At 41.2% G+C, this 27416-nt stretch overlaps 1 protein-coding gene across 1 annotated transcript in view; it reads left to right on the forward strand.

Moving 5' to 3' along the window:
- Positions 1-1961: 1961 nt before the first annotated feature.
- LOC129729041 (fatty acyl-CoA reductase 1-like) overlaps positions 1962-27416 on the forward strand; it is a 33453-nt gene continuing 7998 nt past the window's right edge. The window contains exons 1-2 of the mRNA XM_055687520.1: positions 1962-2400; positions 2677-2767. Coding sequence (XP_055543495.1) covers positions 2306-2400; positions 2677-2767 — 186 coding nt within the window. The 5' untranslated portion in view covers positions 1962-2305. The remainder of the gene's footprint in view (positions 2401-2676; positions 2768-27416) is intronic.

The following is a 27416-nucleotide window of genomic DNA, read 5'->3' on the forward strand; positions in this document are numbered from 1 at the left end:
CCAGAACAAATATTACAAATTGAGAGCTCCACAAAAAAGAAACCAGTAAATTTTAAAATACAAATGCTTGCAGAACTGAAAAAAAAAAAACACACACATATTTAAAAGAGATTAACCAAGCGAGTCACCTGGTAAATTAAACCTTTTCTGCATGTTATGTCATTTAATCAGTTTCGCAAGACGTAAACAGATTTTATTTCGTATGTAATACGAATGTACGAAACATGAATCTCACTTTGTATTGGCAAAAAGTGGAATTGGACCGATGCAGCGCTCTCAGTTACGCAACAATATAACACGTTGTATCGAACAAAGACAATCAAATTCTTTTTGTGTCCGATGGAAGCAGTTAACAAGTGTGCACTGTCGCTATTCGCTTAATAGTCCTATGTAAAATTTGAATATTTTCTCATTTTTTTGCGAGAATGGGTCCATTTTGGCAGGCTTTTCAAGAATAGCCATTAAAAAAGTAAGGTTTGATTACCATAACCTCGATTTTAATGGCTATTCTTGAAGAGCATGCCAAAATTGACCCATTTCCGTAAAAAAATAAGCAAACATACGGCTTTTACATAGGACTGTTATGCGAATAGCGGTAGTGCAGTACTCTCAGCGTTCTTTTCTGTTTCTGTTGCATGGTAATAAATAACAGGAGGTTTTTAAAATATTCTGTCGACCCTGCAAAGGTAAGCAATACCGAATCGCATGTATGCATGCAGCTCAACTCTGATTGGTCGAAATTTGCGGCTTGACTATTTTCAATGGTACGATAGTGTGCGTAATGAAATTACAATCCTGCACAGCTGGCTTCCCCATCGATTGCTGCAAGACCGAGGAAATTTTGTTAAAAACTGACTGAGTGAAAACCATTCAAAATTTGACATGCTTTCGTCTCTTGTTTCGATTTTAGATTATCAATTTATCTTGCTAAAAGACGTAGTTAAACGTCAAAATTATAATGCAGTAATAATTGGGATTTCGGCTTAGCAGTCATTCAAAATGACTGCTAAGCCGAAATCCCAATTATTGATACCTTCTACAGTCGAACTCTACCACTCAAATAATGCAGTAAATTAGTCATAAGTAGTAGGGCACATTTCCATTATCGAACATGTTAGAATAGGAAGCTCGCAAACCATATTTTGGCAGGCAATGTTCACAAACCTATAGAAAGAATTAGAAACTAGCGATCAAGATTTTATTTGAATTTTTATTTTCGATAAACTCTAGTCATGGCAAAAAATAATATTTTTCAGTTCACCACATTATTTACGAAAGCAAAAAGAAATGTCTCGTAGTAAGTCATGATGTTTTAATCATAGGCCAAAAAAGGGTCAAAATAACGTGGTACCATTTCGTTTTTAAAATGATTGCAACCATAACATTGTGACGATAAGCTAGTCTGTCTGCTGAACTGACAGTTTCTATCGGTGTCTTTGTTGAAAAAACCAAAGTGATATTGACAAACAAGACCTCTTCCACCGCTATGTGGATCGAATGAATGCCACGAATTAAACTTCAATTAATCAATAAAATTGCATTCGCTTTCAAAATGGCTCTTCAATTGGTTCATTCACTAGTTTACCAGGACAGAGCAAAGCGAGCGTAAATACTAACTACCGAAAAAATATGGAGAAGAAATGACGAAGGCCGCTTAAACACATCTTCGCGGCTGATAATGTTCCAAATGTTTTATTTAACGCATTGCATCATTTCAGCTGGTAGCACTGGCGAACTGTATCGCATCGTGTAGGGGGTTTTCGTGCTACCGCGCGCTCGCGAGTGTTACTAAGAAATCAACATCTGAAAACACCTGGAAGTACAAACATTAGGCGCTGCCTGATGTCGACCCAGGCCACTGACAAACAGCCAGTTTTCATTCACGCGACTAGAGCACCGAGTGGACGTGTCTTCCGAGTCTGCTTCAGCTCGAACGGATTAGCGAATAAAGGTAGCATCGTGCTACAGCCTCACTTTTACTCGTCGGTCAACCGTTGGAAGCGCTGGAAGTGCTGCGTATCATTTCGTTAGTCGGTTGCATATAGGTTTTGTTATCTCTGATTCCTCCACTTACTCGCGTGAGGGCACAAACGCGAGACTCGTACTTCGTGGGTGCGGGAGCCGATTCGTGATCCACGCTGGCGACGACAGCCTACAAGGATTACGCGGACGGTCAAAGACGCGCAACAGTCAACAGCTCAGGTGGTTCAGAATCGTGCTGAACTTCAAACGAAACGGTTCGGGCGGAATTTACCTTGCAGTGAGGTGTACGTGTTTGCTAGGAAAACAGTAGAACAACAACATCATGTCGAACATCAGTGCATTCTATCGCGACAAGGTCGTATTCGTAACCGGTGGAACTGGATTTATAGGGAAAATTGTGGTGGAAAAGTTGCTACGGTAAGGCACAGGCAGTTTGCAGCGATGGAAATTTGACTTAATGCATTGGGAGTAAATTAAGATGATAAAAAAACGTCATCGATTGTTAGGACAATGTGATCTATTGTTGAACTTTATTCCACGTAACTAGCAGTACAGTAAACAGTCGCCAGGAAACATGTGTTCACTTACCTTTAACGTTGCAAATGTTATAAATTTTGTTGTTCAAATGTAATGGACTGAGTGCTCTGTGAAATTGTTCTAATTCAAATATTTTCGGACATTTATTCCAAACAGAACAAGTGGTGTGAAGGAAATCATTCTACTGGTGCGCGAAAAGAAAAATACCCTGCCAGAGCAGAGAATACGAGAATTATGTTCGTCTCCAGTGAGTATTGTTAAATTTAATCTCTTCGACTATCATCAAGTGATGCATGTATATCGAGGAACTCTAGTGTTGTAGAAAAAACACTTATTACCGCATGCGGCTCCTGTGCTGTGGTGCAATCAATTAGGCAAGATCTTCGTGACGACCAAACCATTGAAATGTAAAATTAGTTGTGGTGGACTGTACAAATCTCAAACGTGATACATTAAGCGGTTAGCCAATAGGCGAGTGCGTAATGTCCGTGAAAATAGTGTGTGTGTTTACCTAATTATAATCCTATTTGCAAAAAATGTGGTTTATTATACTTGAAGTTACAAGAGACGAACTACAAGAAATCATATCACTGAAATAGCCTATAAAAAATGTCTCTTTGGCATGCGCTTGTAGTGAAAATAGGACGGATACCTTGCGCTGACCAACGAGCGTTACAAACTGACCCCAACCTCGACTCGCCATACTTAACACTGCGGTCTCGGAGTCGATGCTGTAACTCTTTTATTTTCAAACCCGTCCGTATTTACGAGAGCGATATTTTAAGTGGAATGCGATTACTTTATTTTGGATTTGATAAACGTTTCGTTAGGGGTGTCGGCCAGAAAACGTGTGGTACCGAGTTCCTATTCCGTTCGTGCGTCAAGTTGTAGCCTCGAATGAAAAGCTTCGGCGCAATTATTCAGATTTATTCCGATGCGGAATGCAGTTGTTGTGTGAGAAAAACGCGCGACGACGCAACTCGGACGTGTCGCGCCGGATGAATAGGAGCGCCCGAAAGTGGAAGGAATATTGCTACCATTTGAAAAACCGGAATGCATTAATTGCGTCAGCTTGAAATAGGCTTAAGCTTAGCAGAAAATTTTGGACTGGCTCATATGATTTTTAGTCTGAGTTGATCCCATTTAAAAAAAAGTGTGCATTATACATGTTGTTATTTTAACATTTGAAAATGGAATCAACAAAGATGTTAAAGTTGATTCGTTAAGGTATAGTGTCACAAATCTTTTGCAAGTGTGTTTAGAATCACAAACAAACTGATCATTCTCGGATTACTGGTGAAATGGAATAAATAATTGGTTCGTTGATTCTTTGATTCTATTGGAGATCATGTGTCTGATCATGATCTGAAATAATCAATCCTTATGTGAGGCTAATGTCTTTGTTGAAAAAGCTTGGTCTGTCCTCATTCTGCAAAATTTCTTCATGAGAAGGCCTAACCCATAAAACATTCCAACCGAAAGGCGTAAATTTTGATCAATTTTACAACCTTATGATCGGTGAAGATTCATAGTAGTCAGTATCCTGTATAAGATTTCAATATTAACATATCGACCATTTATGGTGAAAACCGGTTACAGACTTCGGAATAAATAATAGTAGTCGGGCTAGTTTCTAGCTCTCGACATGAATTCATGGCCGGGCGAAGTTTCATTGACAAATATGTAACAAAGATAGTCACTGCCGGACGGGGGTACCTTCATCGTCTCACAGCGCCCAGATGCTATAGAGCAATACCGTGTTGCTTCTGGTCGTTGAAATCTTAGGTTCTTTCGATATTGCAAAGTTTTAACACTTTGTTTCTGGTTGGAAATAAATTTACTGGTGAGACAGGCTTCGCAGTCGACTAGGCTAGTGCCGCAGTTGAGTTGATATCAGAATTCGACTAAACCAGTTCACATGTACTCAAAATACACCTTGATTTTTGAAGAAAAATATGCTAATAAACTTGTTTCCACTGAGAACACTGAGAAACTGTCGGAATATGCGGAAATAAAACGTATTTACCTCTGTATTTCTGTTTTTATTTATTTATTTCGTCAATCATATATGTAGACTGGTTACAATAATTTCTAAACTATACACGAACATAAAACAAATTAATTTTGTGTCCTCGGCCTCAAGGACTTGAAATACTGTTTCAGTTTATACCGGGACATCGTAAAGTCAATGGCTTCGCAGTGTTGATTATAAGACTTCATCATACTATTAATTTTTCCATTTTTTGCGTATTCCGTACGATGATGGTTAAGAGCAAATAAACTACGGTGTCGAAGTTGTCGAATGGGTGCATAAAAGTTCAATTTAGAAAGTAGTACTGCTGAGTCAACGTTCTGCGAAACGATATCGTTTACAAATGAAGCCATTGCGTACTCTCGCCGTTCTTTTGATGTTTGAATGTCAATCAACATGCAGCGTGCTTCATATGACGAAAGACGATGTGCGGTCCAACCTAGCTTAAGAAGAGCATTTAGTAGAAATTGCTTTTGTACTGATTTTATTTTTTCTTCATGTACGCCAGGACGAGGAGACCACACAATGCTACAGTATTCCAGTATTGACCTCACATAGGCAATATACAAAGTTTTGATAGTGTTCGGGTCTTGAAAATTGTAGCAGAAGCGTTTGATAAACCCTAACATGTTGTTTGCCTTGTGTATGATAGTGTTATAGTGGTCGATGAAATTAAGTTTAGAATCTAAGATTATTCCTAAATCCCTAACTTTATCATATTTCTTCACATTCTGATCCCCTAATGCAATTACAATTTTGGGCGTTGTTAATTTTCTGCTAAAGGATATTGCATTGCATTTTTTTACATTTACTTCAAGTAGGCTTTTCTTACACCAGATGTAAAATGTGTGGATTTCATTCTGAAATACATTGATGTCTTCTTGATTTTTTATTTCCAAAAACAGCTTCATGTCGTCGGCATGTATTAGAACTTTAATATTTTTGAGGATGAAGGAAATGTCGTTTACGTACAAAATAAAAAGAAGTGGTCCTAAGTGGGAGCCTTGGTAAACACCTGAAGTAACTTGAATGGCATTTGACTTTTTTCCATTAAATTTTATTATTTGTTGCCTGTTTGTTTAATATGATTCAAGCCACTTCAGGAGACCAGACTCAATTCCAATTTTTTGCAGTTTAAAAAGTAGCATTGGTATGTCAATACGATCAAATGCTTTGCTAAAGTCTGTATAAAGAGCTTCAACATGGTTCCCATTATCCATTGCATTCAATGAGTAATCTACGAATTCAAGTAAATTTGTGGATGTAGAGCGGCCTTTGAAGAAGCCGTGTTGTTTGTCAGTTATTCGATTTTTGACTTGAGCAAATATCTTTTCATTGACAATTGCCTCAACGAGTTTAGGAATGCAAGAGATAATAGCGATTCCACGATGATTACGTATGTCAGATTTACGCCCAGATTTGAAAATAGGCACTAAAAATGAGCTTTTCCATATATTTGGGAAGACTCCATTTTCCAACGACATATTGAACAGCCAGAACAAAGGAGATGTAAGTTCCTTCGAAAAAATTTTCATGAGTGCTAGAGGTATTCCGTCAGGTCCAGGTCCTTTGGAAGGGTCTAAATTTCTCAGACCCTGCAAAACATCCTGTACCTGATGTTGGTTGACACCAACGTTTCATGGATATTCTGGATAAAATGCAAAATAATCGCGGTCGCGATTTTTTTCGGAAAATGTGGTATAGATTTCCTGGAAAAATTTTGCAAAGAGATTGCAATTTTTCTCCGAGTTATCACCAACATGTTCATCGAGTTGCATTATTGATGGAAAATTGTCTGAGTTTAGTTTTGTTTTGACGTAATTGAAGAAAGTTCTTTGGACAAGACTTAATTTCTAGTTCAGTTTTTGCATTGAATTCTTCAAATGCATCACTGATTGCAAAGTTCAGTTGATCTCATATTTCCAAGTAAATTGCTAGATTTTCACTGCTATTGTGTTTTTTGAAAATTTTGTGGGCTTTTTGTTTGCGGTTTTTTAAATTTTTTATTTGTTTGTTAAACCAGACTGGATGTTTAGTGTTAGCGTGGCGTCGTTTTTTCTTCAATGGAATCTCTTGAGAGATGATGTTGTACAGAATTTTGTAAAGGACGCTAACAGATGATTCGACATTTCCTTCATCTCTAAAAATTTGTTGCCAATTGACACAGTTTAATTTGTTTTTAATCATTGCATAGTTTGCGAGTTTGAAATCAAGGACTTCCTCATACTCACAGTCGTTGGGTCTTTGATATTCATGTTAAAATAAAGAATATTCAATTGCTGTGTGAAACTTTTCGTTTTTCCACAGTGGGTTAACTGATTCGGTCACACAGAAATCTTCATGGATATTCGTTAAGAGTAGGTCCAAATAGCAATTTTCACGGTTTCTTACATGGTTAATCTGGTTCAAACCTAGTTTAGCAATTTCGTCAAACATGAAGTGCAAAGTGATGTTATCTCCAACGACTGGGAGTAGGATGCTTTCGTTTTCAGGGTCCAAGATGAAGTCAGCGGTGTTTTGATTGAAGTCCCCATAGATGTGAACTTTCACTTCTGGAGGTAGTTCAGATAAATTTTTTTCTGCGCAATTAAAAAATTTTTCATACGTAATTTTATTAGCGTTATGTGGAGGAAAGTACACAGAGGCGAATACGTGTGTTTCACCTGCTATGTGCGATTTTATCCAAATGTGCTCGAATTCTTTGAATTTAGGTGCAGCAACAGTTTCTGAATTAAAATTCACAGAGACCGCTATGAGGACTCCTCCGCCTGAGTTCTTTTCGGATTCTTGAAGATTCCTGTCATTCCTGAATACATTAAACATATTTCCAAAAATTTCTTCACTTTTGACACTTTCATCCCAGTTTGTTTCAGTCGCCAATATGACTGAAAAGGATGAGCCTAAAAGATTGTTGTAAATTGGTTTCATTTTGGCTGGGCCTTTCATGCGATTGACATTTTGACAATAAACCAAAATTTCAGTCGCATTTTGTGTTGGTGAAGAAATTTTTGGGGATATGGTGGTTGACGATGTTTGAGGGTTGGTGAGTGTTACCTGTAAGTCTCCTTTTTTCTCATCGAAAGGAGTCGTTATTTCCGAAAACTCGGTTTGTAAAATTTGTCGGTGCTTTCCCTTAGTTGTTGTAGGCGGTGTGTTCGTTCACTAAAGCGTCATCGCGTGATATTCCCAGTTCGTCATGTACGTCCAGGAAAATTTCACGTAGCAGGTTTAAGTCAGTTGGTAGTCCTTCAGCTGCCAGCATCACCGATGCACTAATTTTGGTGATTCCTCGAATGCATACCGTTATTGGCTGATCATGCAGGAAAGCAAGGAAAGTTCGTACCGTATCCATAATTTTGTGATCACGCAGCCGTGCTTTCAGATAGCGTTTGTCACCAGCAGCGGATTGCTCCGTTAGCCTGACAATCGGTGGACGCATAGGATCTAGCAGCGGAGCAGTATTTTCCGGTTCTGACTGTGAAGTAGTGCTCTGTGTTGTACCTTTTTCAGATCGATACGGGTTGATAGTTTCTCCTTTCCTGAAGTTGATGAGTTTTGGAGCAGAAAGTGCAGCTATCGGATGGTCGGTTGATGAGGGTGGCCCGGCGAATTGAACTTTTGCTGTGGCTAGTAATTCTTTGTCTGATGCGTTGATGCGTTGATAGTTTTGCGTACCGCTGTGCTGGTTGTTTTGTTTACTGGTATGAGTGATTTGTTGTTTTCTTTTTTTACGGTTTCTTTTGGCTTTTTCGGCAGCTTTTCCTTGTAGTCTTCGAGACCGTTGCTTGGCATCATAAGTGGACCAGTCCTGCTTCCATTGCCATTTGTTACCCAAAAAAACGGTTGTTTCGGTGACATTATTCATCAGTTTCTTTATTGCGAGCCTAGTGACATTGCACAGTAGAGGTCAATTAATACTCCACAGCATAAATATTCAACCGATTCAACTTTCAACCCTGATTTGTGAATCCATCCATAGTCCATCAAATTCACCTTGAGTTTCGAAATTCAATTTTTACACATTTTTATTTTTGGTAGCTAAAATTATTCCGCTTAACCGGCCGCCAAATATGTTTTGATTGTTACGCAAAACCTGACATGCGTCCAACAACTTTTTGAGTGCCTTAGTGCATTCAACCAATTTCCAACAAAGTAGTTGCAATGGCAATTGATGTGAGAGCCAGTGCATTCACATGTTTGATTGAATCAAATATGTCAAACCTGTTCTTCCAATTACTGTGGGTGTAGCTCAAAAATAAGTTCCATCTGCTTTGCGATCACACCTTCAGTTCTCGTTCATTATTCGAATCATCGTAAAGCTTTATTTACTAAACTAAAGCTCCATCCGTTCCATCAATAATGTCTTTCATCAGAGTATCATACTGATATTTTTACGGGTGATCTAATAGTGGAACATTCATGCATGGTCTTTTTCGAAATCAAAGCCTCATTGTGAATATTCACATTTTGTCGATTTTTGTGCAACATACCGTATAGCACTTATGTAATAAAGTTGTTCGTATGTAGAGTGTAGTTTGAAAACACCAATAACAAGTACAAATGCTGGCAAATGTCATGCAAATTTGGCCACCGTTTTAAAGGTTGTTTTGAATATGTTGCCTTTTACACGTGTTCTAATAACATAGTACAGGGTGCGGCGGAAAAATGACGATCGTTTATGGTGTTTCTTTTAAATATTATTTAATAAAAGTACATCAATAACATTAGCTTAGTTATCCGTATAATGTTCTATCCAACAAATTTTCTTGATGTGTACTCCATTTTTAGCAAAGACATCCTCGAGACGATGCCAGGAGCTAGAACACTAGAACTTATTGATAGAAATTATTGATTTTAACATGAAAATAATAAAAAAGAGGGGGCATTTTCAAACCGTTGGATGAGCCGGATGTTTGGTTCGAAACCTTCACTTCACTTTTTCAGAAACATCTTTAACTTTCTTCGGCGAAATGAATCGGTCTGTGTGGCTGTTGGACACTGCATCGATGCTGAACAGCTTTTCGTCGGAGAACAGGATTGCCATTTATTCTTTTTCAGCTAAGACGGCAATTTCTTCGGCCAAATCACTCGTAGTTCTTTTATCCGCTCCGCGATCAAGTGACGTTTCACTCTAGTTTTGAAAGATGCGTGCAAGTCTTCTTCAATAATTTTTCGCTTGGATTTCACAGAAATGATGACATCGTTGGCAAGTTTTCTTATAGAACGTACGGGGCTGCAAGCAATCTTTGAAGGGACTTATTTGGACACGATTTGCATTTGTGCAAACCGAGGACGTCCTCTTCCCGGCTTTCGCTGATCAGGGATATCCTTAAAAACTTTTGGATGCGATAAACTGCAGCCAAAATGGGCGGAAATTAAGCTCGTAATCACTTCTTTGGCGTACATTTTCACTTATTAGCAATGAACCGATTAAGATGTTCTGTGGCAGCCCTTAAAAGTAAATGTAAACAAATACACTGTCCAACAAGAAATCAACTAACCCAACACTGACGTTCGAACATTTTTGATTTTTTTCTGCCACATGCTGTAACGATAGTTCTGGCAGCGAAAGATGGAAAAGTGTGAAATAAGCTTTTTTTATTTTTATGGCATATACTAACGTTTTGAGCATAACTGTTCCAGCGTCCATAAGAAGGGGAGCTCGAGGCCTCAAGGTTACAGAGTCCGCTTTGACAAGCGAATGGTGATGAGTTCGAATCTTAGTAGAATCTGACCGTTCGGTGTCAGAGAGACTTTTACGCATGGGTTTACTCTTAGGCTCTCTCTCCCTTCTCCCTACTAGACATATCTCTCACGATAAATTCCAGAAAAATAGTAAAAATAGGCTTGCAGAGGGAAAGGTAAAAGTGTAAAAATCCGTCACTGACTGCGGTGACAAAAAGTACCTTACTTTCCCGTTACAGTCGTTAGAGATGCAGAGGTAAACTCGGTCTCTGGAAGCAATGGTTGTAACCAGGGCTCTACATTTTCGAAACAAAACAATGAAATTGAATATCTAGCGCTGTCATTTCGATTCAAACTTGATTTATTTGCACTTGATTCCTTTCGGCTACTGTCATCAAATCACTTCTCTTTCTGTTTTTCATCGGATCATTTCAAATGAAACTGATGACTATTTCAATTGACGGAGAGAGTGATGGAGAGAGAGACTCTTTGCTTTCCATCAGCGTCTCAATTGAAATTAGCATCGCATTGCGTCGTTTGATGATAGTTTTCTAATATCGCAAGCCGTAGTTAGAACGGCAATGGCATCCAATAAATACGTCACGCAAGTTCCGATCAATATTTCCTCCCTCTTTCCTATATATGCGTGAAGTATTGTATGGAAGCCCCCTGCCTCCGTCAGCGCTCATCAGCGAGAATCGTCATGTGAGAGTGATGGCGATAATCTCCGCTTTCAATTGAAAAGCATTTGCATCAATTTCAAGCCCTTCGGTTGTCATAATCAAAGCAAGAGCTTTCGATTCGGTCTATGTGACTCACGATGTGCTCGAAAACGATACAAAAGTATTTCAATGAAACGTCGCTTCGAAGCGTCACTATAACTCGATAATTGTCAATTGAAAAAGATTTTGTCAAGCTCTGGTTGTAACACTTCCTTTCTTCCTTCCCTGATGACTGTAAGGACGTGGTCGGTGCTGTAATCATTCTTTACAAAGCAAAAGCTACTCAATTGTTGTACATTGAAGATGGTAAATTAACCCAAATCTACCCAATAATGCCGCATGGGATCATTTCACATCAAACATTTTTCGACCTAAAATGAAAAGAAATGAAATTTCCATCATTCAGTTACACTTCTATAAATATCAATAGATGCCACTTGACATAGAAAATTACTTCAAGTCTGTTTGTTGTCTGTTTCGTGCAATATTGCGGTCCCGGCAATGCTTTATAGTCCAACTTCGAATGCTTTTCCTCGTCCGTTCATACAGTACTTGTTCTTGACGAGAAGTGTGCCCTTTTCTCTGGGTCAGTCTTTTTTTATTTCAGGTTCGGGAGACCAACTTCAGGTAGTGTGGGGTTTGACCCACTAAAATCCTCCAGTCTCAAGCGCATAATATTCACCGGGACGACCGCTATGTAATGCTTCAGGGAGCGGCTTTTATGCTCTGTGCAACCTCCTGACTCTATGAAGTTTCCTAGCTAATTAGCTAACTAACCTGGAGACTGGCAGTAGGCTAACACTGGCGTTTCGGTTGTCACCTGCTTTGCAACTTTAGGACTAGAGATGTTCGGGTTTTCACACATCCTTCAAACTAGGTTGTCTGGAGTAGTGTCTGGCCGGCTCATGTCGCACGCGCAATTGAGGACATACGAAGAAGACATGCTCACATGGGGCACATGGGTATTAGGCGGAAGTTAACTTCTCCATGGCGCCTCCTGACCCATCCGGATACCACCGGAATAAGTCCGTGCGTCCATCAACCCCTCGCTGAATTTACTGCCATCTGATCAACGAGAAGGATCTTCTGGTACCTCGTACGCCACTTGTGACTCGTTGGTCGTAGCATTCTGCTTTCTCCCTAATGGCTATGCTGCTAGGCATCATGCCGGACAGGAAGCAGATTGCGTCATATGACACTGTACGAAGCGCACTCGCAACCCTCAGGCACATGAGCCTGTAGGTACCTAGCACTTGGGACGACGCAGGGCCCCATACTAAGTATGGACGAAACCACTCTGGCAAAAACTTTACGCTTGCTGCCATACACCGCTGAGCTAATCGACATCATTCGTGATAGTGCTCACGTCAACTATAGCCTTCCAAAAGATTCGAAGATCACTTTGGGGTAAAGGTTACGTCTCCGACTCTGACCACCGCCTGCTGCCCTGGTTTCCGGTTATTTACAACCGTGATCTCCGTCTTATGGAGCGCTAACTCCAGTTCCTTGAGTGCATTTTGTATTCGACCTTGCGTATACAGTGCGTGACCGTTAACTTGACCTTCTCGATCGATTCGCCGTAGACCTCTAGTGTTATGTCGTCTGTAAAATCGACAATCACAATTCCTAACTGGCGTAGCGATCCACCCAGGTTGTCACCCTCATGACATTCTACAATACCGAGCCCAGGATAGAACCTTGCGTAACCTCTGCGATAATTGAGACGCACTCCTAACCCTTCTCCGTGTTGTAAACAAGTACTCGATTCTGGACGTAATTTTCCAGAATCCCCCTGGCGGGTTCTTAGCCTTCGGCAGTAAGACCAATCTCTGCCGCTTCCACCCCTCCGGGAAGAGGCAGTCATCCAGGCATGATTCTGCATGACTACTCGGAACAGCCCAAGGGCCATGTTTATCGCCAGCCTGATTGCCAGGATAGGGATTCCATCCGGTCCCGGTGCCTTGCTCACCTTTAGGGAGTTGGCGATCACGATGAGTTCCTAACTCGTAAGCCTTACGTCTTCCTCGGTCTCGACACGGCTGTCGTCGCTCACGAATTGGATGTTAGGCAGATTGACCGACCATCTCTGGTGTGTGTCTGAGATACTGGAACGTCAGACGTGAGACTCGACTGTCGAAAGCCAAGTATATTGGGATCGTGGCACGAAAGAGTCTCCCGATTATACGCTCCAGCAACTCTCTGCAGGCGCCAGCGCGCATTAGGTCTTGGCTATCACGATCTTGTAGGCGTTACCCCACGGGTTCGTATTGGCACTCGCACATAGCCTGTCGAAACAGGCCCTCTTGCTTGTCTAAATCGCACTCTGTAGCGCTGATCTTGCAGAACCTAATGCTGCGCGATGCTCAATCTTACTTTCGTCTGTTCGCGCACGCTGCATCCTCCATCTTGCCGTCTTGCGCGGAGGCACGCACTGCGGAGGTCCGCTATCGCTTCAGTTCACCAGTAAGCCAGTGGATTTCTAGGTTGGCGAGTCCTAGGCATGGTAGCGTCGCACGCCCGGAGAACGTCACATCGATGATCGACTCCGCACCATTTTTGCTATATGTACATTTGGTCCTTCCCAGCTGGTTTCGAGGTACGATGCTGGCCTAACAAGCCAGTCGTCGTATGTTCGAGTCCCGGCTCGGGAGAGACTTTTAGTGTCAGTAGGATCGTAGCGCTAGCCCCGCAATTGTCCTGTACACTCAACAGTCGGCTGCGAAGTCTGTGTATAGTAAAACAGAAGGTCGAACTCCGATACGGAATGTAGCACCAAGGCTTTGGTTTTTTACATTTGGTCTTCACGTTGGCCAGATCTAAGTTTAGGCTTGCCAAAGCCTCCAACAGGATCTGACTCCTCTGGTTTGTAGAGCGACTTCCCCAATCAACAGCCCAAGCGGTGAAGTCACCACTAACGGCGTTAGGCCGCTTAGCTCCACGGATAACTAACTGGCCGACCATATGGGTAAACTTTTCGGTAGATCAACGTGGTGGAGCATAGCAACTGCAGTAGAACACTCCGTTCCCCTTGGCAACCGCGTACCCCTCGTTTGAGGATGGAATAACCTTCTGAACCAAGTCCATACGGCCGCCATATGGACTTATCCACGACCCAAATACTGTTTCCGGGAGGGATGCGGTAGGGATCCGATATGATGGCGATGTCCGAAAGCGACAGCATGGCATGAGGATATATTTCGAAAACCAGGATTTACTTTGATGTCCTGGCAACTTTATTTCTCAATTTAGGTCTTAGTAGCTGTCTGAAAATTTCAGCAAGAAATATTCACGAGGAAATTCTGGGCTGATTCGGGTTAAGTCAACTTTGTATATCAGTCGATTGTGACAATTATCATGCGATTGCAGCAGGGATGCAATTATTCAGAATCTGTACAGTGAGTAATCCAGAAAACCTATTTATGATACGAAAATAAATACTACAAACTAACGGAACGTGTTGTGGTCTTTACATTCCGCAAAAACGTTGTTCTAGAATCGATGAACCACACCAGGAAGTATAGCTGCGACGCCATGTATTCCTAAGCGACACGCGCATTAAATGCTAAATTTATCACCTAATGCATTATATGTTCTTTATAAAAACAAAATTCCACAATGTTGCTTAAAATAAACTAATGATTTCCCCTCGAAGGCTGCATTCGAATCACAATACACACAAAAAGCTATTCCCATGAATATGTATAATAGCATGATTTATACTGCAGATTTCCTTCAGCACCGGCAGACTGTCGAAATTCTCTAAAACGCTCGTTTGTATTACGTTTTTGTCCCCAGAACGTTCTCGAGCGTTGCGGTCAAAAATCTCTGCACTGCGTCTTAGAAAAAAGGGTTAATTTAGACGCTGCTTCAGGATTACGGGTAATATTCGTTTAGGACAGCTGCAAAAAAAACATCCATAAAATGTACTCATAGATTAACTCGCCCGCTTGCTTGACTTTCGCATCACGACTTCCAAGATCGTACCTGACAGATATGCTCAACAGACGATGAATATGCCATTACTCGTACATCCGGTTAATCGACGTATGATGAACCATTCCAGCGCACGAATCTCCGGTCGAAAATCTTCTCTTTATTGTTTGCGACCGGTAAAATCCGTGACAACGTATACGTATAAACAAACGCGATCGGAATACACAAGCGTCAAAATCAAGCGACGAACCGAATAAGCAGCGCTTGCATGTCACGTATGCACATTTTAAGCCCGAAGGGCTCAACCTATCGAAAATTACAACTTTAAACCGCCAAGCGGTCCCAATTTGTCACAGACTTTTATGTAACGTTACGATACATTTGCGGCGATTGAACGGTGTAATAAAAATCCGCCGGGCCACCTGTTGCAAGAGCCTGAGCCAGTGGTAATGCATGCCTCTCGATGGCTTCTTTTCAACTCGCGGTATTACAAAAGGTTTTAATCCTATTTCGGTAAGATTTCAACAATAAAATTTACAGTATTGTTGGCAGATTTGAACCATCTTCAGATGCAGTAAGTTTACAAGCGTTGTGAAAGCTGAATTTCACTTTACTGTTATTCGATTTGAATGTTTTTTCGTTGCAATAGCGGACTTTCGACGAAAGAGAATACGTGAAAAGATGTAATGAAATCCACGGTTTTCATATCAAATATTGTTTCGGACTATGTACTTCGGTAGGTTCTCTACCTGCCGAAGAAAAACACTGCCAGAGTAGTCCGATACCCTATTCATTATAATTTCATCGGTCAAGTTCGATGATCTTTTACTCGATGAGTTGTTTGACCTAACGATGGATAAAACAGCAGTCACTTTTTGCTGTCATCTGTGTATGCCAAGATCATTATTGTCTGGTCAGGTCACACAAAAAGCTCATAGCCTGAATAACGCACAGTGACGTCCGATCTCAACTTCGCTCTTTTGACGTTGACTAACGTCTATATCGAAGTTAGGCCCCTGAATTTAAAAATCTAGTAATTCAACCAGGGAAAACCAGAGAAAAGTGGTCAGGTTTTGAGCGCTTATTTTGCAGTCATCTATAATCAGGTTTTCGAGGTTTTGGCATCAATCGATCAGAAATTCTTTTACGGTTAAATTTACGCAACAAAAACAAACTATTGTTTGAGATACACTATTGAAAAATTGGTAATTAATATCGATTGTCTAAATCATACCGCGCAGCCAATCACTACCTCTCTTCCCAAGCACAGTCGACACTAACGGATACAATCGATCTGACTTTGTTTTTATTGTTGTTGTCACTTTCTGTTTCCGATGTTTATGCTGCTGCTAGCGGAAAAAACCTTGCAAATATGCATCTTTTTGTTGGTGTTAATTTTACGACAGCGGCCGGCGCCCCATCATTCTGATTCCAAAACCGCACCAGTGACATGCGGACGCTAGGTGATAGCAGCTGAAAGGAGGAAAGACAAAATAGTACCGGTCATCTCGTGCCGGTTTCACCCGTTATGCTGGTGGCTTTTAGTAGATTAACCAGAAAACAACAATGTAATCGGCAACTGGCACCTTTTGGTGCCTCTAAATTTTGTTACAGAAGCGGCAAATTGAATTTTCTGTTTTACCAAATGCTGCTGCTAGCGGAAAAAACCTTGCAAAAATGCATGTTTGTGTTGGTGTTAATATTATGACAGCGGCCGGCGCAGCTTTCAAGAAACATTTGTCTCTACCATTCCATCAGCTATGTAGCCCATCCCTCTTTCTATTTATCTGACGAAGCCTTGGTATAAAACGTATCGTTCGAACATTTCACCCCATCAGTTTCATTATTAAACCGTACCGGATACATACGGACGCTCGGTGTTAGCAGCTAAAAGGAGGAAAAACAAAATAGTACCGGTCATCTCGTGCCGGTTTGACCCGTGATGCTGGTGGCTACTGCAAAATACTAAACTGGCTGGAATTCTGGACGGAAACCAGTAAACAAGAAATCGGCAACTGGCACCTTTTGGTGCCTCGCAGTTTTATAATAGAAGCGGTTAGTTGAATTTTAAGTTTTACAATTGCTGTTGCTAGCGGAAAAAAACCTTGCAAAAATGCATGTTTATGTTGATGTTAATTTCACGACAGCGCTAGGTGTTAGCAGCTAAAAGGAGGAAAAACAAAATAGTACCAGTCATCTCGTGCCGGTTTGACCCGTGATGCTGGTGGCTACTGCAGAATACTAAAATGGCTAGAATTCTGGACGAAAACCAGTAAACAAGAAATCGGCAACTGGCACCTTTTGGTGCCTCGCAGTTTTATAATAGAAGCGGTTAGTTGAATTTTATGTTTTACAATTGCTGTTGCTAGCGGAAAAAAACCTTGCAAAAATGCATGTTCATGTTGATGTTAATTTCACGACAGCGCCAGGATGTTAACAGCTGAAAGGAGGAAAGACAAAATAGTACCGGTCATCTCGTGCCGGTTTCACCCGTTATGCTGGTGGCTCTTAGTAGATTAACCAGAAAAAAACAATGTAATCGGCAACTGGCACCTTTTGGTGCCTCTAAATTTTGTTACAGAAGCGGCAAATTGAATTTTCTGTTTTACCAAATGCTGCTGCTAGCGGAAAAAACCTTGCAAAAATGCATGTTTGTGTTGGTGTTAATATTATGACAGCGGCCGGCGCAGCTTTCAAGAAACATTTGTCTCTACCATTCCATCAGCTATGTAGCCCATCCCTCTTTCTATTTATCTGACGAAGCCTTGGTATAAAACGTATCGTTCGAACATTTCACCCCATCAGTTTCATTATTAAACCGTACCGGATACATACGGACGCTCGGTGTTAGCAGCTAAAAGGAGGAAAAACAAAATAGTACCGGTCATCTCGTGCCGGTTTGACCCGTGATGCTGGTGGCTACTGCAAAATACTAAAATGGCTGGAATTCTGGACGGAAACCAGTAAACAAGAAATCGGCAACTGGCACCTTTTGGTGCCTCGCTGTTTTATTATAGAAGCGGTTAGTTGAATTTTATGTTTTACAATTGCTGTTGCTAGCGAAAAAAAAACCTTGCAAAAATGCATGTTTATGTTGATGTTAATTTCACGACAGCGCTAGGTGTTAGCAGCTGAAAGGAGGAAAGACAAAATAGTACCGGTCATCTCGTGCCGGTTTCACCCGTTATTCTGGTGGCTTTTAGTAGATTAACCAGAAAACAACAATGTAATCGGCAACTGGCACCTTTTGGTGCCTCTAAATTTTGTTACAGAAGCGGCAAATTGAATTTTCTGTTTTACCAAATGCTGCTGCTAGCGGAAAAAACCTTGCAAAAATGCATGTTTGTGTTGGTGTTAATATTATGACAGCGGTCGGCGCAGCTTTCAAGAAACATTTGTCTCTACCATTCCATCAGCTATGTAGCCCATCCCTCTTTCTATTTATCTGACGAAGCCTTGGTATAAAACGTATCGTTCGAACATTTCACCCCATCAGTTTCATTATTAAACCGTACCGGATACATACGGACGCTCGGTGTTAGCAGCTCAAAGGAGGAAAAACAAAATAGTACCGGTCATCTCGTGCCGGTTTGACCCGTGATGCTGGTGGCTACTGCAAAATACTAAAATGGCTGGAATTCTGGACGGAAACCAGTAAACAAGAAATCGGCAACTGGCACCTTTTGGTGCCTCGCAGTTTTATAATAGAAGCGGTTAGTTGAATTTTATGTTTTACAATTGCTGTTGCTAGCGGAAAAAAACCTTGCAAAAATGCATGTTTATGTTGATGTTAATTTCACGACAGCGCTAGGTGTTAGCAGCTGAAAAGAGGAAAAACAAAATAGTACCAGTCATCTCGTGCCGGTTTGACCCGTGATGCTGGTGGCTACTGCAAAATACTAAACTGGCTGGAATTCTGGACGGAAACCAGTAAACAAGAAATCGGCAACTGGCACCTTTTGGTGCCTCGCAGTTTTATAATAGAAGCGGTTAGTTGAATTTTATGTTTTACAATTGCTGTTGCTAGCGGAAAAAAACCTTGCAAAAATGCATGTTCATGTTGATGTTAATTTCACGACAGCGCCAGGATGTTAACAGCTGAAAGGAGGAAAGACAAAATAGTACCGGTCATCTCGTGCCGGTTTCACCCGTTATGCTGGTGGTTTTTAGTAGATTAACCAGAAAACAACAATGTTGGTGTTAATATTATGACAGCGGCCGGCGCAGCTTTCAAGAAACATTTGTCTCTACCATTTCATCAGCTATGTAGCCCATCCCTCTTTCTAATTATCTGACGAAGCCTTGGTATAAAACGTATCGTTCGAACATTTCACCCCATCAGTTTCATTATTAAACCGTACCGGATACATACGGACGCTCGGTGTTAGCAGCTAAAAGGAGGAAAAACAAAATAGTACCGGTCATCTCGTGCCGGTTTGACCCGTGATGCTGGTGGCTACTGCAAAATACTAAAATGGCTGGAATTCTGGACGGAAACCAGTAAACAAGAAATCGGCAACTGGCACCTTTTGGTGCCTCGCAGTTTTAGAATAGAAGCGGTTAGTTGAATTTTATGTTTTACAACTGCTGTTGCTAGCGGAAAAAAACCTTGCAAAAATGCATGTTTATGTTGATGTTAATTTCACGACAGCGCTAGGTGTTAGCAGCTGAAAGGAGGAAAGACAAAATAGTACCGGTCATCTCGTGCCGGCTTCACCCGTTATGCTGGTGGCTGTTAGTAATAAATACTAAAATGGCTGGAATTCTGGACGAGAATAATCAGAAACTGGTACCTTTTGGAGCCTCGAAATTTTGTTACAGAAGTTTTGTAAAAGAAGCGTTGCAATTCCCTCTACTATTTGCTTCAATGGAATATTTTTTTTTAAGAATACGGTAGTCAACGTCATGCGGTCGTGTCTTGAATACCACCCTCCTACTTTTTTGAAGTAGAATACTTCTCTCAGGAAGTTCGGCTACATAGGGATGTGAAATGAAAATCTAAAACCGAAAAAAGTGAAAAATATGTCCAATTTCAAATGCTAATAAATCGGTTAGTATTCGATGGATTTCCTTCGTTCTTGTAGCAATAGATTGGAAAATCTTCTAAGATTCTTCCCAAAAGAAAATAATTGTAATTTTATTATTCACACTATTGTACTATTGAAAATAGTTAGGCTTTGTCAAAACGAAAAATTCGACCTCTGATTGGTCGTTATATGATTGCTTCCCAAGCACGGTCGACAGAATCATATACCTTGCAATTGGAAACATGCTATTTAGTCTATATAAGAGCCTGTTTCAGCCGAAGCCGCTCATAATAGTTCTAGACAGCGACAACAGCAGTCGTCCTTCCTTAGCAGCAGTACTAGCCCTGTGGTTGGTCACCACGTCTCAGGAGCAGCGCGGTTCTTCTCAGCGTGTATCGCCAGACTGCCATTATTCCCTCCGTGTTGGGGCAGCATGAAGATTGTCAAATGCCTTTTTCAAGGCAAATTAACAAGTCATTGAAAGTTAATAATTTTTGACAACGCAAGCAAGCATTCTGTGTTGGATCCTAGCAATTTAAATCTGTCGCACCCGTCTAATTTACTGAATGTGAATTAGCTTCCACAGTGCATGTTGTCCGTGTATCTAAATTCCCCCACTGTTAGGGCAGCTCAAAGGTTGCGTTCAGCAACCGATTTTGAACCGCAAAATACCTTTTTCAAGGCAAATAAACAAATAATTGAAGGTGTATAATTTTCTGGCATCAAAACAAGCGGACATACTGTGCGGTAAGCAATCAAATTTTGTTATAGTTGTCTAATTTTTACTTTATTTAGTAAACCCCCCACTGTAGGGGCAGCGCAAAGGCTGCGATCAGCATAACCGACTTTGAATAACAAACTGCCCTGTTAGAACGCATTCACAGTTAGTTCGACTATGCAGAGCTGATATGAAGTTGATTCACTCAATCAGCATGAACAGAATTTCGTCGTCTCCCAGTTGCCAAGATGCAACATGATGCAACACGCAACAGCGAGCAAACGAAATCGCTTGATGTTACAAACCGCAATACGGTTAGGGGTAAAATCGTTGCGTGTGTGAGAGCACCATCGGTGTTTATTCGCTGGATACATATGCGAATTGTGGAATAATTCGTCTGAAGAACATTAGGGAATGGAAAAACTGAACTGAAAGGCGTGGCCTATTTCGTAGCACCTTTCGGCTATAAAAAAGTGTTTCTGGGAAAACTAGCTACATTCATTAGTCGTCGTCGTTGACAGCAGTAGCAGCAGATATCAGCACTTAGCAGTAACAGACAATAGCAGCGGGTTGCGCCTGTGACTGCCTTCAAATTAAACAAATCACTTGCCCTGTGGTTGGTCACCACGTCTCATGCCTCTGCCAGGCTGAACGCCAACGCGAGCGATCGGGCGAGATTTTTGCCGTACATCAACCGGCACTTCCTCTGTGCTTAGACGCGCGTCATTTTCGTTGTTGATATTATTCCCCACATGAAACGACGCGCTTTCGTACGATAGCGGCGTTATTAGCGGTAGATGCATTTGCCAACACTAACTCCAGTAAAGCCGTGTCTAATTTTCAATGTGAAAACACCTTTGTATTGTGTTGGCCGTGCGCATTAGGCCTCTGCCAGGCTAAACGCGAAAAGCGGCGCGAACCGATTCGCCCGGCCGTAGGTTAATGTACAGCCATAAGTAGAGCTGTGTAAAAGTATTCTACTTCAACCTTGCGGTCGTGGCTTTGCACACAACCCTCCTGTGATTTTTTATTATTCCGATCGCCAGAAATGGGCAAACGAACGTGACAATGTAAGAATAAGAATGAGCTTTTGCGAACGACAATTTAGTTTCTCATACGTATTCATGTCACATTAGGCTTGCAGAACGCAGACGTAATGGACTTTTTTATAATGACAACATTTACGTCTATTGCTTGCGTTTCAATCTCCAACGTTCCGACCGCACTTTTGATGGCTTGGTGGAGTGTAGAATGTGCGAACGGCGAAAATCAATTATTTGCTATAATAAACTTGGTAGGTAATTTCTACATAATGGGACTTGTCTAATGATTCATGCCACAGTGAAACATCAGGAAAGTAGGAATGAGTCTCTTTTTCATTTTTATTAGTAAATTCTAATTTCATGCTTTTCAAAAATCCTGATAAATTGATTTCGATCGTAATTTAGCTGATACTGGAGGTGCATCCGAGACATTTTATTGCGATACATAAAACGAAAAAACCTTGAACAAGCCAATAAAAAATCAATTTAAATTCGTTCGTCTTTTAAAACGTGTTTTCGGACACATTTCCTTACAGTACTAAAGCAGCATATCTTGTGTTAAAAGCACCTGCAAGTTGATATTGAGAAGACGCGTTGTTCATTTCATTGTTGTTTCAGGTTACAAAGTGCAGTGAACGGTAATCTTCACTAGAGCTTTCGCTTTATAAGACACATAATTGTCTGAAATGGTCATTCCATGTTTTTCACAATTCCCTTCGTTCACGAGAACTAACCATCAAGATGCATCATTTGAGTCTACATATTGCACTATTTAAGTATGTATTTGAACTACAGCTTTATTTTTGTTTAATTTTTTATATGCGCTGAAAGATTTGCTCTGCAATGACTAAACTAAAAAAGACATATCAACTCAAGTAATATAATCTGTATTGAAATTATCATTCTGGATCATATTGTCGAATTGTCTAAAACCATAAAAACTGGTAGATGATATTATAAACTGTTGTAGCAAAAAGATCGCGTAATTTGAGCCTTATTGGCTTTCATGTCATACAAAAAAGTTAGTTCAAATTCCGTAATTTAATTTGTATCAGAAAACTATGTGGACTTTCTTTTCACCTAAAATTTTTTTCTTCATTTTATCGTTAAAACTCTACACTCAATTGCCAAATACTTGACGGCGATTGTTGTTTTATGTTGTGCATATGGCCGACTTGAAGGATTTCCATTCTGAGCGGCTGCTCGTTTTAGCCTTGACCTGGGTCCAGGTCAGGTTCCTATCGACTTTTTTAATTTTCTTGTTGAGACTGCTTCGCCACGAGCCTCTGCTGCGATGTCCTACTGGATTATAGTCCAACGGTTGCTTGTAGATTTCGTTTTCACTCGTTTTCACTCCTTCGAAGTGTGTGGCCGACCCACCCCCACCTTTGTTCCAGAATTTCTGTTCCTATCGGTCCTGCTGGCCCTGGCGATGGAGCCCAACATTTGAAATCCAGTTGTGAGTCCCCAGGATTGCATTCTATACCGCAAACACACACCACGTCTCGCTATTTGAGTTAACAGATTTGACGTTTGAGTTAAAAATTCGAGTATTGGTGCACAAACTAGTCTGGCCCGATAATTCGAAGCGTGTCAATATGGCCCACACAGGATCGTCCGGCACGAAATCCTAGCTGCTCCCGTTTGAGAGTCGCGTCGTTTTTCTCCTGTAACCGATCTAGGATAACTCTGCACAGAACTTAACCTTGCCAATTGTCGCATGCAGTCAAATCCCCCTTCGCGAGGACCTTCACTAAGACGCCTTGCATCCAGATATTGCAGAATAGTTGATGCAATATTCTTGCGGATAGCATGGGGTCTGCTTTGAGCATCTTTGCTGATATGCGATAAAGCCTGGGAGCTTCGTTGGATTTCATACGATGACACCCCGTTAAGCATACAGACGCGAGGCATACGGACGCGAGGCATAGTACGCTAGGCATAATGGACGGCTGGCATACGGACACGGCATACGGACACATGCATTGCGCTTCAAAGTGTTATTTGGAAAGCAATACACTCGCGGCCTTCGGCCGACTCACTGGTCGAGCGAACGCTGTCCTTACTCGCTACCGCTCGTTCGGACTTAACTAAGGGAAGGAAACTCTGTTTGAGTAGACCTAGCAAACCAATAGATCAGTTGTTTGAATGCGAGAGGCCGCCGCTTCCGACGGCGTGTCGGTGGCCGGCTCGGACTGCGGAAACCACGGCGGCTTAGTGCTGCCTCGTTTCCTTGCCCTCGATTATGCGTCTTCGCCGCATGATTTCAAGAAAAGTATTATGCCCGAAACGGCCATTTCGGACAACTTATCAAATGGCCTCAAAATGAATGAAAATCAACTCTTGGAGTGGTTTCATGAATTTTGATACCAATGTTGGTCGGTTTTTTCGACAATTGCACTAATTTGTCTCACCAAATGTGCTCTTGAAAATCCGGATTTACAGGAACCAGATGTGGTCACTGGCTCATGTCGATCTCGGATTATAAAAGTAGACAGATTTTCCAATCTTTTGACAGGCCAAGATCGAAAATCGACTAAGAAATGAAAAAGTAAGAAGCATTTCATTTTGTGGGTACCCGGGTACCCTACCGAATACTTAAGGGGTAAAAAAATCGAACCCCTTCGAAACTTCCCCCCCTCTCCTGCTGCTATAAACAGTCTGATGATGGGAAATGGTTTATTCCCACTAGTTAGGAGCATTCCATAAGTTTCAGGTGGCTGGATTGAGGTTATCCTTGTTTTTTAAAACATTAAAGTCTGAAAAGGTACCCGGGTATCCTGCCGAATACATAACGGTTAAACTCTTTAGGAATTTATTCACACCTGAACTACATAATTGAATCTCATGCGATCGTACAACATCGCATTCGGCCTCGCGTCCATTTGGCCTCGCGTCCATTTGGCCTCGCGTCCATTTGGCCTCGCGTCCATTTGGCCTCGCGTCCGTTATGCCTTGTGGCAGTATGCCTCGTATCCATTATGCCTCACATCCAATATGCCTCGCGTCTGTATGCCTAGCATACCATGCCTAACATCCATATGCCTAGCGTCCATATGCCTCGTGTCCCGTCCCCATTTCATACATCGGATAGCAGTTTCGATCTCCTGCAGTGCAGGGATCTCGGAGTTAACGCGAGTGATGCGGAGTTGATGCGAGTGCTAATCTTGATGAAGACGTTCTTGAGAGCCTCTCTACTCTACGTTGCCACCGTCCGATATATCCCCTGCTCTGATCTTCAATTCGCCAACTAAGGGTCTCTTCACAGTTGGATCTTCTAGTCGGCGTGTGGCGGATTTCGTTGATCAGAAGGATGATTAGACACGATGTCGGCGCTACGTTTATTTCGGACGTTAAGAAGGTCCGTCTCAATTATCGGCTAATGCAGATACACAGACTTCGTAGCCCACTATTCAATGTACAGGACAATTGCGAGGCTAGCTCTACGGTTCTACTGACACAAACATCATCTCCCGAGTCGAACCTAGGACGACTGACTTGTTGGGACAGCATCGTACCTTGAGACCAAGTGGAAGATATGGTCGATCTGAGATACCCACGTGATTTTGTGCATTAGTCGATGAGGAAAAGAACCACTTACGACCATGTCGTTGTTGCCACAGAACTCTTCAATTAGCTCGTAAATTTCGCTCATTTCTTCTAGATCATGATGTACCAAGACGCATAGTCCGTGTTCGCATTGAAATCGCCATGGTATTTAGTTGAGTATAAAAATTCTCCTTGATAGGTTTCGAACTCGTGTTTTGAATCTGGCTTCGATGATCCTCTCATAGATGGGTTCCTACTTAGTAAGCGCAGCCTGTACATGGGCGCTGAGCAGTAAACTAACTCCACGGTGGCCGGAAACATTTTTAAATCGTATACCAGAGTACAAAAGCACAGTTTGCGGCAGAAAAAAATGCGAAAATGTTCAAACTAACCCAATACTAGTTAGTTTGTGTATCTAATGACCTGTTTCGTTGGACAAAGTATTTGTTTACATTTACTTTTAAGTGCTGCCATGCTAAAATCGGTTGATGGCAAATAAGTAAAAATGTACACTAAAGAAGTGATTACGAGTTTACCGTTCGCCCAAAAGATGCCGAAAGAGATTTTCGAGGGCGTTGGATGTCGCATCAAAAGGTCTCTCAGGATGGTCCTCAGCAGCAAAAGCCGGAAAGTGGACGTCCTCGGTTTGCACGTACGCAAATCGTCATCAACCCCGGTCCGTGCAAAGATTGCACGGATGCACTCTGTTCTCCGACGAAAAGCTGTTCAGGTTAAGTTCCAAACCAAACATCCGGCTGGTGTCATGATGTTTAGCTTGGTAGCATTTAACGGTTTGAATATGCTGCCTGTTTTTATCATAACTGGTGCTAAAATCTATACCGTTAGAATAACAATATATTTAATTCTTATAGAAAAAACTGAATTTTACGCTACCAATCTTTGAATACAAACTACATGAAAAATGAAAACCTCCATTGAGCAAATGAAAACAGGTTTCTCGAGTTCAAATTATGATACAGAGCACTTTTTGATAGGCCTACTATACCTGTTAGCTAGTACAATTTTCTTTGCGGATCATCCGATATCACTTTGTTTACCTTTTCTTACCTTCTTAATTTTTTTTTTTGATGTGGTCAAGTTTGACATTTGCTTAAAATCTGCCACTTAATAATTTGCGTTTCCAAACAAAGGTTCGGAGGTTATTTCGGACTAACTTAGCATCTTAATAATCTAACTACTCAAGTTTAGGTACGTTCACCATATTTCGGGGTTTCGATTGAACAATTTACCCAAGGTTTGGTAAATTTGTCCTATCTTTGGCCCCTCGTTAAGTCATTTTCTCTAGCTTCGAGACATTTACTCTGCTTTTGATAACTCCAATTCAGTCATCCGCATCCGTTATTTGCACATTTACCCTATTCAAGCCCCTAAAGTATTCAGTTTCCCATAGTTTAACATATTCATACTATTTTTACAGTATACTAGCTGACCCGGCAAACTGCGTCCCGCCTATTTTAGTGTTTAATTTATCATTTTTAAACATTTCAAATTCATTGATTCCTTGCGATTTGTTTATATCGTTTGAAATGATTGGTTTTATTGTAATGACAACATCCTCGACTTTTGGCTTTTGTACATCACATCTATTTCAGAAATATATTGGGTGCATTTCAGTTATTTTCGTTGTTTTCCAGAAACTGAAAGTGGTCATCTTCAAATTCAAAATGGTGTCCAGGGTCAATGCTTAGCTTCTGTACATCATTTCGATTACGGAAATATCCATATGTAGTAGATTTCGGTTATTACTCATATTGGTGATACTCATATTGGGTGCTGTTTGGTCAATTCAGGCTATTTTTTAGCAACCGTAAGTCGCCATCTTGGATTTTAAAAAGGCATTTGGAGACAATTTCTGGCCCCTGAGCGTCATTCTGGTTGAAGAAACACTCATATTGGGTGGTATGTTGTCATTTTTGGTTGTTTTCCAGACACCGGAAGTCGCCATCTTACAATTCGAAATGTTGTCTGATGTCGGTTTGTGGCTTAAGTGCATCATAACAATTCCGGAAATACCTATGTTGAGTGGTATTTGGTCATTTGCCGCTGTTTTTCAGAAACCGGAAGTCGCCATCTTATATTTCGAAATTTGGTTCCATTTAGTTGGTTAGTTCTCGAGATAGGCAGAAATTTGTGTTTCATTTGTATGGAACTTCTCCCTTCCAGAAG

This window comes from Wyeomyia smithii, chromosome 3 (genome assembly GCF_029784165.1).
Source record: "Wyeomyia smithii strain HCP4-BCI-WySm-NY-G18 chromosome 3, ASM2978416v1, whole genome shotgun sequence".
NCBI lineage: Eukaryota > Metazoa > Arthropoda > Insecta > Diptera > Culicidae > Wyeomyia > Wyeomyia smithii.